The sequence below is a fragment of the Macadamia integrifolia genome, chromosome 14 (assembly GCF_013358625.1).
Source record: "Macadamia integrifolia cultivar HAES 741 chromosome 14, SCU_Mint_v3, whole genome shotgun sequence".
Classification (NCBI taxonomy): domain Eukaryota; kingdom Viridiplantae; phylum Streptophyta; class Magnoliopsida; order Proteales; family Proteaceae; genus Macadamia; species Macadamia integrifolia.
Window position 1 is genome coordinate 11,819,223 of NC_056570.1, and position 14,934 is coordinate 11,834,156.

Below are 14,934 nucleotides of genomic sequence, written 5' to 3' on the forward strand. Positions count from 1 at the left end.
AATTTTATAAAAAAAAGAAAAAAATACAAATTTGTAATATTTTCAATGCATGCATAGAACAGGTATTGTGTTGAAGTTTTACCAAAAGAGATGGGAAAGTGCCACTAATAATAGTGGGAATTTTTTTAGAGCGATCATTTATGAAGATGTCTCAAATGTTTATTACATGATATATTAGATGGGGTTCAAAATTTGTGAACAAGTAGACTCGCAATTCCCCGACTATATATTAATTATCAAGTATCAACCCATACGGATTTCACCAATTGAAAAGAAAAGACTTTAAAAATCTAAAGAGTATGAGAAAATGTATGGCCAACTAAATATATATATATATATATATACAAGAATAAATGGACATAGGAGGGTATTTAATAATGGTCTTAAATACTAAAAATTGTTAATTGAGCCCAAAAGCAAGTGATTTTGGGATTTGGCTCCTCTGTAGCGCAACACAGTGTCTGGTGCGCATTCAACGCCCATAAACGTCTTGGGTTGCATGTGATCGTCTTGAGTTCCGTACCAATGCGTTTTTGACTGTTGGATACACGCCAAACACTGTGTTGTGTCACAAAGGAGTTCAATCCGTGATTTTAAGTCCATCGTGCGAATATTCTATAAAATTGGCTTAATGGCACATTAGATCATGGAGGATTCCACTAAAAAAAAAAGTATAACATGGAAAATTTTGGTTCGATCTGTCCCATCAGTTATTCGGTTTGGTCCTAATATCATCCTAACCAGTAATTTAGTAGCTATTGTCAAAACCAGGTCGATTTTGGTTTCATTCGGTCGGTCTTGGATCGGTCTAACAGTTTTGGGGCCCCAATTTGACACCTCCAGCCGTACATTCATTGGATAAGTAAAATACAAGTGATTTTTTTTTTCTTTTTTTGGGAAGAGAAATACAAGTTAATAAAAAGCACTAGATAAGGGTGCAATTCGGCTGACATAGGCCATGAGATTTGAGAATAAGTTCTTTTTTTTTTTCTTCATATTTCTGGAAAAGATTACTATTTGGTGAAGTGTTCTTACGTCTCAAAATAGGCATTGGCAAAAAATCACACCGCCCCTTGGTTGGATGCATGCATACCTCCCCTAGTTAGTCCCCAAGCTTGTATAATGGTCACATGACCAAGTAAGCGATCTTCCATCCATCATAGTTTTTCCCTTTGGTTCATAGGCACTTCATGCGTGGTTAGTTACATTGTCCTAACCATGAAGAAAATAAATATTTATTAGGAGAAAGTTTTCCCCCATCTGAAATGAGGAGCGAATTCTTCATCCAAGGTAATTGGTGCTATGATTGGAAGCTTAGAACAGTAAATGTCATCATTAAATTTTATTTCTATCTATAAATATCTAAATATCTTTTCTCAAAATATCTAAAATATCTTTTCTCAGTGCAATCGCATGGGTCAAGTCTTATTGTCTTATTAATTAGGAAATTTTCTCTTCCCCACATTTGAAAGGAAACTTAGTCCTACTATTTATCTTTAACAAATAATAATAATAATAAGCACCAATTCCAAAGTACACAATGTAACGGGCATTCAATGACAAAAACCATGACTCCCAAGTTATGGGTTGAGATTTCGAATCCATGGGCTGGGGTAGGGCTGACTCTCTAGTTGGCCCCTAATCTTTGATGAATTAGTACACTGGAATACGTGTGTATCAAAATATAGTTGTGGGTAGGGGTGTTAAAAAACCTCAATCAGCCCGATCTCGTCTTAGTTGGCCTTGTGCCCAAACAGGGTCTGGGCTGAGATTTCAACCCATAGGTTGGGCTAATGTTGAGATTTCAGGCCCAAGGCCAGGCCAGGCCAGGTTGGGTTGGGCCTGTGTGAGATATCCCAGCTCGACATAGGGATGGGAATGACTTGGGTTGAGTTAAGAGACCTTAGAGTTGGACTGGTTTTTTTTTCCTTAATTGTAGGGAGAGGATTCACCGCATAGACATCGTGGTGGGGTGAATCTCCTATGCCATAACAATCATGAAGCAGGAAACGGAGGGTTCATGGACTATTAGTAGAGAGATTCTTCTCTCAAAGAGAGAGAGATGTGTGCCAATGTGAAACCCACATGATCAGAATGTGAAAGGGCATAAGAAAGCATTCACACATTGTTGACGCAGGGATCTTTTTCCTCACAATTTTTTCATCCAAACTTCAACAAGGAATCTATCAAATTCTTGGCCAGGCTTGGCCCAGTTTGAGCTTGGTTGGGCTGGGCTATCCTTAGTCTGATATTGGGCTAGACTGGAGCTGAGGATTGAGGGTTGAGGAAAGGAAACATATCCTATCTATTGTCACTGGAGGCTAAGCATGCATTTGACGGCTGGGAGGACCCGAGCGTACACCCCTAGGTTTTCTTAACTATCGGATGCACGTTGAATCTCCAATGCCACTAGAGAACATCTGAATCCTTGATGAACAAGGTCTGGTCTACAATAGAATGTTAAATAGATGTGTTTTAACAATGGCTGATTAAGAAAATAAAATTTTCATAATTAGAAAACCTTTTAAATTCGAAAGACCGATCTAACTCTTATAAGGTTTAAAAACTTGGAATCGATCAGGGGAAAATAATTTCGAAATCAGCCAGAATCGGTCTGAAAAGGAAGAGAATCGGCTTCATTTATTTGTTTCCAATGATTCTAATGTTTTCACTCAGGAATCAAGATCGGTGACTGCCGATTCTGATCCGATTCCGATTCCGATTCCGATGCTTGAAACCATGATCACAGAGCAGCCGCACGGGGAAGATCCGTAGAGAATCTCAGGTTGCAAGCCGTTGTGAAAGTTCTTAACATCCTCCCGCCTTCCTCTGCATCTATTGATTCTCTTCTGCCGCGCTCGCTCTCTCGTAGTCTCAGCTCTAATGGCAACTCCTCCCAGGATTCTACTATGCGGAGATGTTCTAGGTCGCCTCAATCAGCTGTTCAAGCGAGTCTCATCGGTATCTCTCTCTCTTTCTCTCTAATCGTCTGTGTCATTTCTAGGGTTTCTTCGTATATCCTAATCTTTTACTGACTTATTTTGAATTATTCAATTTCATTTGAAGGTGAACAAATCAACTGGCCCATTCGATGCGCTTATCTGTGTGGGACAATTCTTCGCCGACTTCTCTGATCGGCTTGACGAGCTCTTGGAGTACGTCGAAGGGCGCTCGCAAGTCCCTATCCCAACTTACTTCATCGGCGATTACGGCATTGGTGCTGCAAAGTTTCTCACTGCTGCTTCAAAGGGTTCGGCGAATCAAGGTTTCAAGATGGACGGGTTGAAGATATGTGAGAACTTATACTGGCTCAAAGGGAGTGGGAAGTTCAACCTCCATGGTACTCTTCTTTCCTCAGATTTGAGCTTCCAATCTTTCTGCATCCTTTTGTCATGAAGATGGTGAGCTCATTCGCTATATGTAGCCTGCTCTTATTTTCTGTTACGCTGATCTGTTGAACTCGTTTTTATAGGATTATCTGTGGTCTACTTATCGGGAAAACAATCGGCAGATGGTCAACCATTTGGAACTTATAGTCAAGATGACATTGATGCGTTACGAGCTTTGGCTGAAGAGCCTGGGGTAGTTGATCTGTTTCTGACATATCCTTCACTCTCTCATGGTTGTGCAATTTAATGCTTATGGTAGTTGGCTTGGCTCCAGAAATGGTTTCTACCTTCTTTGACTTCCTTGACTGGTTAGCACTAATGAATGGCCCAGTGGAATCTTGAACAGGGCTAATACATCCGAAGCTCCACCTGGAATCTCAAATTCAGCTGGTAGTGATCGTATTGTATCAGAGCTAGCTACTGAGATCAAGCCTCGGTATGACATTGACATTGTTGTTCTTTTGATAATTGTTGTGCATGCAAGTGTGACGTAGCTATCACAGTTGAAGATTGCTAAACACCACCATTACCTTTTTTTTTTTTTTTTTTTTTATTCAAACAAAATAAAAGTAGATTACTTAAAGGTAGTCATAGTCATATTACATAACATATCCAATTTATATAAATATTGTCTTTTCGCTAATGCCTCTCTGGCCAGCGATTTGAGATCCCCTATGTAACTAGTATTAGTTATCTTACAAAATTTGGGGTGTATAGCATGATTATCAAGTTCTACATCTAAAGATATTATAGTTCTTGGCCATAAATTCAAAAGAGGTTTGTAGTTTTTCTCTATGACCCATCCGATTTCTTTAGCATCACTCCACACTGATTCAATCTTCAGCTGTCCTGCTCTGGCCTTGGTTAGTCCATATAGCAGCCCTATAGCCTCTGCCTCACCATCCTCTCCTGTCAAACAATAATTGGATTCCATTAGAATACATTGTTCATTCAAGGTAATACATAGAGCCCATGCAGCAAATTTTGATGTTGTATCCCTTGCACTGGTGATTATTATGGATGATGTATATGTGGGTGAGGATTCAGGTTTATTTGGTTGAGACAAGTTTGGTATCTCCTATGGTTTGGTTGCAGACTTGGGTAATCCATAGGAGATCCAAAATTCAACCTGCTTGATTGTTTGTTGTATTTTACGCCACCATTACCTTGGTTCTTCCTTCCTGTTGAGGGTTGATGGTTGATGGTTGATGGTTGAGCGTTGAGCATTATGTGAATGCTCATCCAGATTTGATAAGCGTGTTTCTGTTCATGCTGGTTCCTTCAATAGTTTTTGTTTCTTTCATTCAATTTTTGTGTCAAGTAATTTCATGCCTCTCCTTTCACCTTACAAACAAGAATTTCATGTATTTTGCTTTCACACATGACATTACTATTCCTTATGCTGGTGACAGCTAGGCATCAAATACAGTGATTCTTACCCACTATTAGCTGCATGCACATTATTGAAACTTCAAAATCTTATCATTATTAGGTAACCAAGAATTTTATGAATGACTACTTTATAGATAAAATAAAGAATAAACAGATATGCACTTACATATCCTGGTCGTATGTGGGCAATACTTTGGATTTGGTCTTTTTTTCCCCCCTTTAATATTAAAATACGACGATGTTTCCTTTTTAAGCAAATGGGGAGTCGCACATAATGAAAGAAAAAGCTCGTGTTAAGGAGTTTCATTCTAGTGACCAAAAATAATATTAATACAACTCTGTTGTGTGTATTGGATTCTTTTTCACGTAGAGCTAGGTGTATAAAACTCAGGACCAGGCTGTCTTGCCCAGTAGATGACTGTATACCGTATATTGTGGGAGGTAAAGAGAAGAACCATGAGTGCTAAATCAGTGTCTGTGGTTTGATTTAGCAGTCAGTGAACATAAAAATTGTAATGTAGGCATACAATAGAAAGGGTAGTAAGAAAGCCTAACCTAATGCCAATCAAGAGATTCTATGAGTTTCGATAAAGTTTGCGTCTGCTGCTCTCCCAAGTTCTGAGGTCAACCAATGGTATGGTAGGCCTCCTTGCCAAAGTTGTCAACTTTTCATAGATATGTGTCCTGGTGATTAGTTGCTGTTTTTGTTAACCTTTTATTTTCTTCCTCTTACTTCTCTTCTTCCTGCTCTAATAATTTTTTGGTTATTTTCTGGTTACTTTTTCGCTTGACTTCATTGACACTGAACTATCAGTTTAATTTTTGCTTCAAATTGCGGTATGCGTCTTCTCTATGGATTTTTTGATGTCGAAGATGACTATATTGCCAATTGTCAGGCTGGGGCCAGTTGTTTTGTATTGGTAATTGTTATCTTGTTTGTAGATATCATATTGCAGGTACTAAAGGTGTGTTTTATGCACGGGAGCCCTACTCTAATGATAACGCTGTCCATGTAACTCGCTTCGTGGGCCTTGCATCAGTTGGAAATAAGGATAAACAGGTGTCGTACTTCATCTCGAACTCATTTGAAATGGTTTCATCAAATATTTTTGCATTAATTTGGATAGTGGGAATTACCATTATATTTTGTTTCTCAAACTGGTTTTACTGAGTGTCTGTAAAAGGCTTGTGTTACATACCCATTCTGCTCATTTGTATTTCCTTGACCTGATCTTTCTAGCTGTAACTTGGATTCACTGTTAAGAACTGCATCTTTTGAAGTGGAGCACTTGTATTTTGTTTGTTCGTTGTATAGATTGGGTTGGGACCTTTGTCACTGTTCTTATTTGTCTTTGTGAACTAATCCAGAGTATGTAGAACATGAATAGTCACCATATAGTGGAATTCTGTCTCAATTAACCCTAGGATTTGGTTGAATTAGGAGAGAGAAAGCTTGACATTTTGATTATGGAAAGTGTGAACAGAAAAAGGGAAATTAGGGCTCAGGATGAAAGGAGGGTTATGGTTTAGGAGGAATGGTGGTAGATTAGGCTGGGTTTAAGAGATTTTGGGGTTGGTGAAGTTTAATGTTGGGTTGAATGCTTGGAATGTGTTCTGATATGCTGTGACAGAAAACCCTCCATGGCACTGAACAAATGGTGTTTAGCCTGAAAGGTCCCTGTCTACCTTTAAAAGAGAACAGATCAAAATCCTCTAAAAAGCCAGTCCTCTGAATGGTGGTTTCTGGTTGCAGCTAGGATGTGTCGCCATGCTTGACCAGATCCACCTTTCATTGCCGGCATAACCATAGAAAAAATCATTAAAGAAGTGTGAGCTGTTATTAAAACATTATACAGTTGATGATTCCCACCAAGAATTTGATTGCTGGATTGTGCTAATTCCATATGAATCGGTACTAAGAAGCATGTGCCCATCGTTGCCACTTTCAAGCCTGCAAACTGAGGTTTGAAACCTTAACCTAGTTTGGGCATAGGAGTGCCCCGCAAAGAAAGCGGATACTAGGGAGAAAATTTCTTTCATTGATTTTGTGTAGGGGTACATGTCATGGCACCTAGGTGAACCAAGGTGGTCGAGGGGGGATGGTGTAAAAAACTAAGGCGACACCAACAAGCCTCTTAGGCAACCAAGGTGGCCATTCAAATAAAACTGTCTGGGCACCTAGGTGTCGCCTAGGTGATGCCTTGACAACTATGCTATGCATAGATGATTGTTAAGCTCCAAAACAGGAAAAAAAAAACTTGTTAATTCTACTAAAAACAATTACGACTTAATACAGAAGGCAATGCTAGAAATTCTAAAGCCATAAAAATAATTGTATTAAATCCATTAAATCCCATAACATAAAAGCCCATAAAACATAGAAAACCCATAAAGCCTAAGGCCCAAAAGGTCAGCAAATAATAAAAATTCTGCCATTGTTACAAAAATACGAGTTTGTAAAAAAGAGTGTCCTAGTGCACGAGGCTCCTGCTGCTGCAGCATTTGGGAGGGGCAAATGTACGCAGCCTTACCCCTTGCTTTGCAGGAGAGGCTATTTCCAATTTTTGAACCCACAACCAACAGTTGCAATAGAGCAACTTAACCGTTGCGCCAAGGCTCGACCACTTACAAAAATACAACTATTTCTGAACATAAATTCCATCTTATTGATCCTATAACAAAGCTCTTTCACACTCTTATAATACTTGATAAACTTTACTCAATGAGATAAACGCCTTGCCTTCTCCAAAAATTTACCCCAAGTAGGCCCCGGAAGCAGAAAACTAAAATTTTTCCTGCATTACAAATTCATCCATATTCTTCTTCTTGCCCTTTTCATACATTGGATCCCTATCACCATATCATTTATATGTTACTGTAGATTTCTTTTACAAGTATTTCACTTTATTTCCTTGAGAATCATGATCTTCAGCTGTCACTTTTGCCCGAAGTTCTTAATTCCATGATTTTTGACATCCCGACTGTGCACTGTCTGTCTCATATGCATTGCAATGTACTCTCTTCGAGCTTCATTTCTAACTATGCTCTTCAATTTCAACCTTGGAAAGAACTGAAATTATTTTCTGCTGGTTCCACTATTACTATTGATCCTTCATTAGTTATCCTGACTATTTATTGACATTCGGGGTTTCAGCTTGTTGGCATTTTATAACGTGTGGTAAACATACTTTTTCTCAGAAATTTATTCATGCAATTTCTCCTACTCCAGCATCTATCATGTCTGCGGATGAGATCCATGCAAAGCCTCCAAATACCACCTTGTCTCCGTATGCAGTTGTAGAGAAGACACTTCAGCCTGAGGACACTGAAAAGCAACCAAGCGGCAGCGTTTCGGAGGCACAATATTGGAGGTATGATGTTCCTCAGAAGCGGCAGAGACAGGGAACCGATGGTGAGAAGCTTTGTTTCAAATTTACATCTTCAGGGTCTTGCTCACGAGGGGAAAACTGTAACTTTCGGCATGACATGGATGCAAGAGAGCAATATTTGAGAAATGTTTGCTTTGATTTCCTTAACAAAGGAAAATGTGAACGTGGTCCTGATTGCAACTTTAGGCATAGTTTAGCTGATGAGGGTGAGAGCGTTTCTCACAAGAGACATAGGTCTGACAACACGGACAGGTTGGTGTAGTGTGGCATGGATCTTTTCTTGTTTATTTTCTTGCCTTTTATTTTCTTGGATTTATAAAATTACACCTTATGATAATTGTTCATTTTCCAATTTGAATTGTATTTAGGCTATCTGTTTTATCCTGATAATTTCCTGATTGATTTCCTTCAGTTTTCAGAGTTTCAGTACCATGTTACTAATTGTAATATCCTTCAATTGAGTTTCAGGTCAAAAGATTGCTGGTTTTGTTTGTCAAGCCCCAAAGTGGAGTCACATCTTATCCTAAGTGTGGGAGACAATTACTACTGTGCTCTGGCTAAAGGCCCACTAATTCAAGATCATGTACTAATAATACCAATTGAGCACATGCCCCATACTCTTTCTCTAGCTCCAGAAACAGATACGGAGTTAATAAGGTTCAAAAAGGCTTTGAAGAGGTATTTCAAGACCCAAGGCAATGAAGTGGTTTTCTTTGAGTGGATTTTTAAGCATGGCACTCATGCTAATCTTCAGGTGAAAGACTTTTGCTTTTGCAAAAGTATCCTGTATTCATTCTGTTCCATAAATAAATCCTTAGTATTGTTTTATAGAACTTGAGAAGTTCTCCACTTCATTCAACCTGCTCTTATTATACATGGAATATCCTTTTTTAAATCCTTCAATTGAGCTCTTCTCTTGTTTTATAGGATTGCCTAAAAGATGCTTTAAGTTCAGTAGAGCCTTGAACATAGGAAATGGCCTATAAGAAATCAACTTGGAAAAGGAGATGGATGAAAATGAAGCTTATTTACATTTGTGGTATTAAGGTTTAAAATCTCATACATAATGCGTTAAGGTTTAAAATCTCATACATAATCTTAACTAGAATATGCTTACTTCGATAATATAATAGGGCAAGAGATTGCTGCCTGTTCGCGTAGTGCGTGCAGGGGCATCAACTTGAATGGGATTTTTTATTTCACAGGGCTGGGGTAGTAATTTTGCACGCTCCTGTGTCTGGGACCAGGGGCCATGCAACCAGGCAGCTTTCTTTTTCCCAATATAAAAATAATCTATGAAACCACCCCCCGCCCAGCGGTTGGCAACGTCCTTTGATCTATCAGTACTTCTATGTACCCATGTTGAATGGCCTCCCATTGAATTCTATGTACATAAATATGGCCACAACAATCCAGTTGCAGACTTGCAGCTCTATGGTTCATCATACTCCTAGCAACCTATGTACTAAGCCCATTGCTAAGGTAAACTCTCTCATTTTTTGTTCCTCTGCTTCTTCATTGTACTAGAGACTCTAATGTGAAGAATTCATACATCAAGCTTCCAAAATGGATTTGGATCACTAGATAATGGCCCATTTGCGGTGGCAACATACTTTTTGATTATCTGCTGGCAGGTTATGAATTTGCTAAATGATTAGTTCTTGTGCAGGCTATTCCCATTCCTTTGTCAAAGGCATCTGCTGTTCAAGATTGTTTCATTTCAGCTGCTGAAAAGATAGGATTTGAATTTGGAGTCATGAATTCAAGTAAGTTTGCTGAACACTTATATTTTTCTGTATGTATTAGGTGTTGATAGCGATTGGTTATGATGTCTTAAAACTTCAAATCTGCCGTTGTGTGGTGTGTAGTCATTTGTGATGTGTCATGAATACCTATTCACATAATTTGATTTTCACTCTCTTATATGTATGATATAAAATAGTATAGCTTCATGGCCATGTCATATTCCATGAGGTTTGGTGGTCAAGCAAGTATTGCTCCTTGAACTGTAACGTGTCATCTGGACTGCAACATGTATGGCATGGCTCATGGGAATCCTTAAGAAGATGGTATGACTAGTCCAAAAAATGGGCCATAAAACAAATTGGTAGTTATTTTTTGTGTATTTCAGCAACTATGGCTTTCATTGGACACCATATGAACATCTACATTCTTATCAGCTCCGTGTGCTTTCGTTGGTTTTACTACAACAGGGGACCAATTGCATTTTTTTTGGGTGAATAACAACTGCATGTTATGGAGTGCTGATTTGGATGTAGCTTGTATTGTAGATTTCAAACATTGGATTAGTTTTGTTAGAATGTAACAGATGAATGAATGTTCCTTTTTTTACACATTTCAATTTTTGGGTTTTCATACTACTTGAATCATCATAGACCCGTGGATGCTGGGTAAAGTATGTTTCTTTTTGTACTATTGACTCTAGTTTTGGAGCTGAAGCTTAGTATTAAGATTTTACTTTTAGGTTCTCTATCTAGAGCAAGTTTAAGGGTGTGAAAGGAAGGCTTTGTTCCAGAATGGTCTTCAGCCTTGGGCTAGAAAGAAGTTTGTATTGCTTCATGTAAATGTTGAGCAGAGTCCCAACAATCAGGTGGTTGAATGCTTGAAATGAAAACATTTATTAAATAATCTCACAAGAGATTTTGATGACGGAGGAGCTGAGATAATTCAAAACTAGTGAAGTAAACAGAAATGTACATCAAAGTCCGAGGATATAATTAGACATGGCAAGGCCACCAATTCATATTCTACTCTGCTTAGTAGTCAAAATTTGGAAATATGGACATATTTGGAGGCTGGAGCAGGGTTAGCAGGTGCTGAAGACCATGAAAGAATAAACAGGTGCTCGACCACCTTTTTCTAGATGTGCCTGTTGAGAGACTGGACTTATTTGTTCACTAATAGTAAGAGAAAAAGAGGGTCTTAAACATGTGGTTGTTAGGAGCCCAGACAAGCATGTTTGTCATTTTAATGGGTTGGGAGTGGAAGAAAAGAAAAAAGATGAACGAACATAGAACCATGCAAGCTCAATCTTTTTACAATGGTACTAGATAAAAGGATGGTCTTATGCTGATTTAAATTGAAAAGTCATGAAATATATTTTCATTTTCTTTATGCACAGCATGGTTTATAAAGAGGAAATAACAACCATTTGAGGCTGAGATGGTGGGTCTTTCTGCTGTGGCTCCTAAAATGCTTCCACCTCTTATATTTCTCATAAGTTCATATTGATTGCAGACAATGACGTTTCTGAAGGAAGAGAACTTCTTAGGTTACATTTTGATGGAAGATTGAGCTTCTTCTATGTGGAACTTCCAGATGGTACAATACTATCACATTCTATCAAGGATAAGGAAAAATTCCCAGTCCAATTTGGACGTGAGGTAACGAGCACTGATTTATATTACATAAAAGTTATCTGATCTGCTTTTACTAATTTTCGTTGGATACCGTTTGAAACTGCAGAAATAGAATTCTAGTTTCCAATGAGTCGAAGTGGTGAAAAATATAATTGCAGTTGCTAATGGATGGGAATTTCTTAGCCATGTATTAGAATAAAGGTTATACATACGTTTGCTATGTTGATTTCAAATGTCTAGAATATCAACTCAATTATGTTTATGGGTATGACTTGAATTCAGGATGTTGCCTGGAAAGAAACTTGCTTTCTGTTAGGAACTTCAAAACCTTATAAGACATTCATCTTGATGACCCCATCAAAGACTTACTCAATGCCATGGCCAGTACAATTAGACTAGAACACATAGGGTGCATTCATCAACCAGGTTTACCAGTACCCAAAACTAGACCAATTAAAATATGGAATGGATCCCAAATCCTATACCCAATAACAGCCAATTTATTGATGAGACAGCTTGGGAGGTCTGACTGGGTCAGTTGACCCATGACAGAGGATAAAGTGGAGGAAGGTTCACCTCAATATATGCACTGAACTTCTAAAAGCACCAGCCTTCATCCTGTCAACAAGATCGTGACTTGTGTGGAAACTTGAAGCACATTTGAGTATGCCATTCTACATCTCAAACCAAAGCAAGTAAAGCAGAACTCCCAGTTCACATGATCACATGTGTTCTTCATGTTTAGCTTGCATGGTACAAAAGTGGCATTCGAGCTTCTTTCCATCCTTTCCTCATTTTGAAACTCCTAAATATCGTCCGCTGCTTATAGAAACTGCCATCATGAACCTATCTAGATCAGGGTTTTATCCACACTCATCATATTTAAAGCCCTAAGAACTTCATATTCCTTGGAGTACCTCATAAGTCAGTCATCCATTCCTTCCTGTACTTGAGTAAAATAAAGCTTTCCATTTTTGGCCTATAATCAACAGGTTCAGTCTGTAACCCAGAGGTAACTTGATAATATGATTCACTGTTCCAACACCCTGAAGCACTTCCTATGAACTGACTTTAAGCGTGAAGCCTCCTTGCTTGACAACTTTATGAAAATAATTGTCATTTGGATCTCCTGTGAACTATTGAACTCTAATTTCTTTGATGCCAGGATGTTCTTCCTTGCATGAGTCTCTGACTAACATGGTCCTCCCAAGATAAAGGGGATCATTCTTCTTTCTGGTCCAATGTGCAATGATGTTGAGCAGGCTATCTTTCTTTCCTTAAATCATGAGTGACATTTAATCATCTTGAAAATAGATTTACGACATGAATTCAAAATGGTTGAGTAATTTTCGTTTTTTGCTTAGGATGTAACCATGCTTTCCAGCCATAATTCACTGCCCGCAGCTCAGCAAGTTTGCTAGGTCATATATTCTGGTATTAGGATGTAGTTGGGCCTTTTTGTACGTGTCTACTAGAGAGAAGTATTATCTAACTATTATCCAACACTGGCCTTGGAATACCCTTTTAAGCAGCGGTTACGGTTATCTGCTTCTCCCCCTCAAAACTGTTGCAAAAGCTGGACGGTCCTAAAAGCTCATCTAAGTGTAAGAAGCACCCTGCAAGGGGTTTTCTATGAGCAAATTATGATCAAAAGATTGGGAAACCCCTTGCTATGGAAACCTGATACAGGAAATTATGATAATAGTCTAGAAATTCATCTTCTCTGTATCTTCTATGGAAACCTGATACTGTCGTAGTCACCTTCAGCAAATATCTTCTTTTACATGTATTTATATATGCTGCTGAGTCCATGAAATTTGATATTTCCCACCAGCCTCAGATTTGGATATTAGCATGTGTGTTAATGTGGCATTGATCGATTAGGTGTGGACCTCACCTCTGCATACACACCATGTATAATGTTGTACCCAAGTCTTGTTTTACATGTATGGTATTTTAATCTTAAGTTTAGACAGAAAAAACTGGAAATACTAAAATCTTATGAGCTATCATGCCTTTTCATTTGATATTTATTAACCTGGGAAATCACATGATACTTCTTCAGTGGGTCTGTTGATCATCTTTATACATGTAAGCATCATATCTATGAGACATTTTGCAGGTTATTGCTGGTTTGTTGAATATGATGGATAGGGGTGATTGGAGGTACTGTAAGCTTAGCAAAGAAGATGAAATGAAGATGGTAGAAGGTTTCAAGAAGCGGTTTGAGAAATTTGATCCTACTTCTTGATGTTTGTCACAGTTGGTAAAATTGCTTTTCTTGGTCGCCTCTTTTATCACTGAGGTTGCTCCACGTGAATCCTTTGTTTGGTGGCTAGCTTTCGGCCAGGTAAATTATGGAATTTTAGTTAGCACATGAAAGGGATTCATGCCATGGGGGGTTAGATTCATGTAGCCATCGTGATGTGAGGTGTCACGAGGCTGGTGATAATGAGTGGTCTGTCATGTAGCAGAAATGGACCTCCTTGAGCACTTCGTGAGCCATAGGCCCACAATGAAACCCCTATCTTGGCCATAGGCAGAAATTGTCTTTGCGATTCTAAAGTTGGCTGATGGTACCAGAGGTGGGTGTGTTTGGTTTCATCTTTCATTTTACAATATGATCTGCATAGAAGAGGCACTGCACGTGACTCAAGAGTAGTCTTTTTGGTTGTATGAACTTATTATATTTAGGATTTTGCAAATTGTCTAATCCAGCGGATTCTGATCCGGTTCAACCGGAATTGGATCGGCAATTGTGACTCCTCTACCATGGTTACAATGGGACCACTTATGGCAGGTTCTTCTACTCAATAACATGGTAAATTGTTGTTTATAATTGACCTCTCATACTCAAGTATGGATGGGCATTTTAGTCTTTTAATCAAGAGAACTTGAACTAGGTAGGTGCATGTGCATGTCATTTAATTGGGTGAGACACCTACCCTGTCATTGTTGAATGTCCTTTTCTCGGTAGCACATTTTTGTGATGATAAATAAAACCAATTTTTTTTCAGTCCAGGAGTGTGGCCTACGCTGGCAGCAGGACATGCTCAATAAATAAGAAATAACAAATATGTTCATGATACTCACAGGGATGGGGGAATTCTTTCCTTAAAATGCAATTATTTATAACCTTACAGATAAGAAGATATAGCAAATATGGTCAAGACTATGTTTTACCAAAGTATGGAGGTTTAAAATGATAGAACTAATAAACTCTGTTAAAGACAGCTGAGATTAGCTCGGTTCTAAGTCCAAGAGGACTGGTTGCCTATGGACCGGGATCCTCTGTTGCACGACACGCCCTGTAGTTTGCGTTCAACAATAAAAAATGTCTTGAGTTGTGCTTGAGCGCCTTTGGCTTTGTGCTTGAGTGTTCTT

The 14,934-nt window shown here is 38.6% G+C and overlaps 1 protein-coding gene across 1 annotated transcript; it reads left to right on the top strand.

Moving 5' to 3' along the window:
• Positions 1-2,718: 2,718 nt before the first annotated feature.
• Positions 2,719-14,510, top strand: LOC122061924 (zinc finger CCCH domain-containing protein 64). Its single transcript, XM_042625495.1, has 10 exons — positions 2,719-2,961; positions 3,067-3,340; positions 3,473-3,602; positions 3,706-3,825; positions 5,724-5,841; positions 7,980-8,422; positions 8,639-8,924; positions 9,840-9,936; positions 11,429-11,574; positions 13,673-14,510. The coding sequence occupies exons 1-10, from the start codon at positions 2,884-2,886 to the stop codon at positions 13,799-13,801; spliced, it is 1,821 nt and encodes a 606-aa protein (XP_042481429.1). The 5' UTR covers positions 2,719-2,883; the 3' UTR covers positions 13,802-14,510.
• The last annotated feature ends 424 nt before the right edge of the window (positions 14,511-14,934 follow it).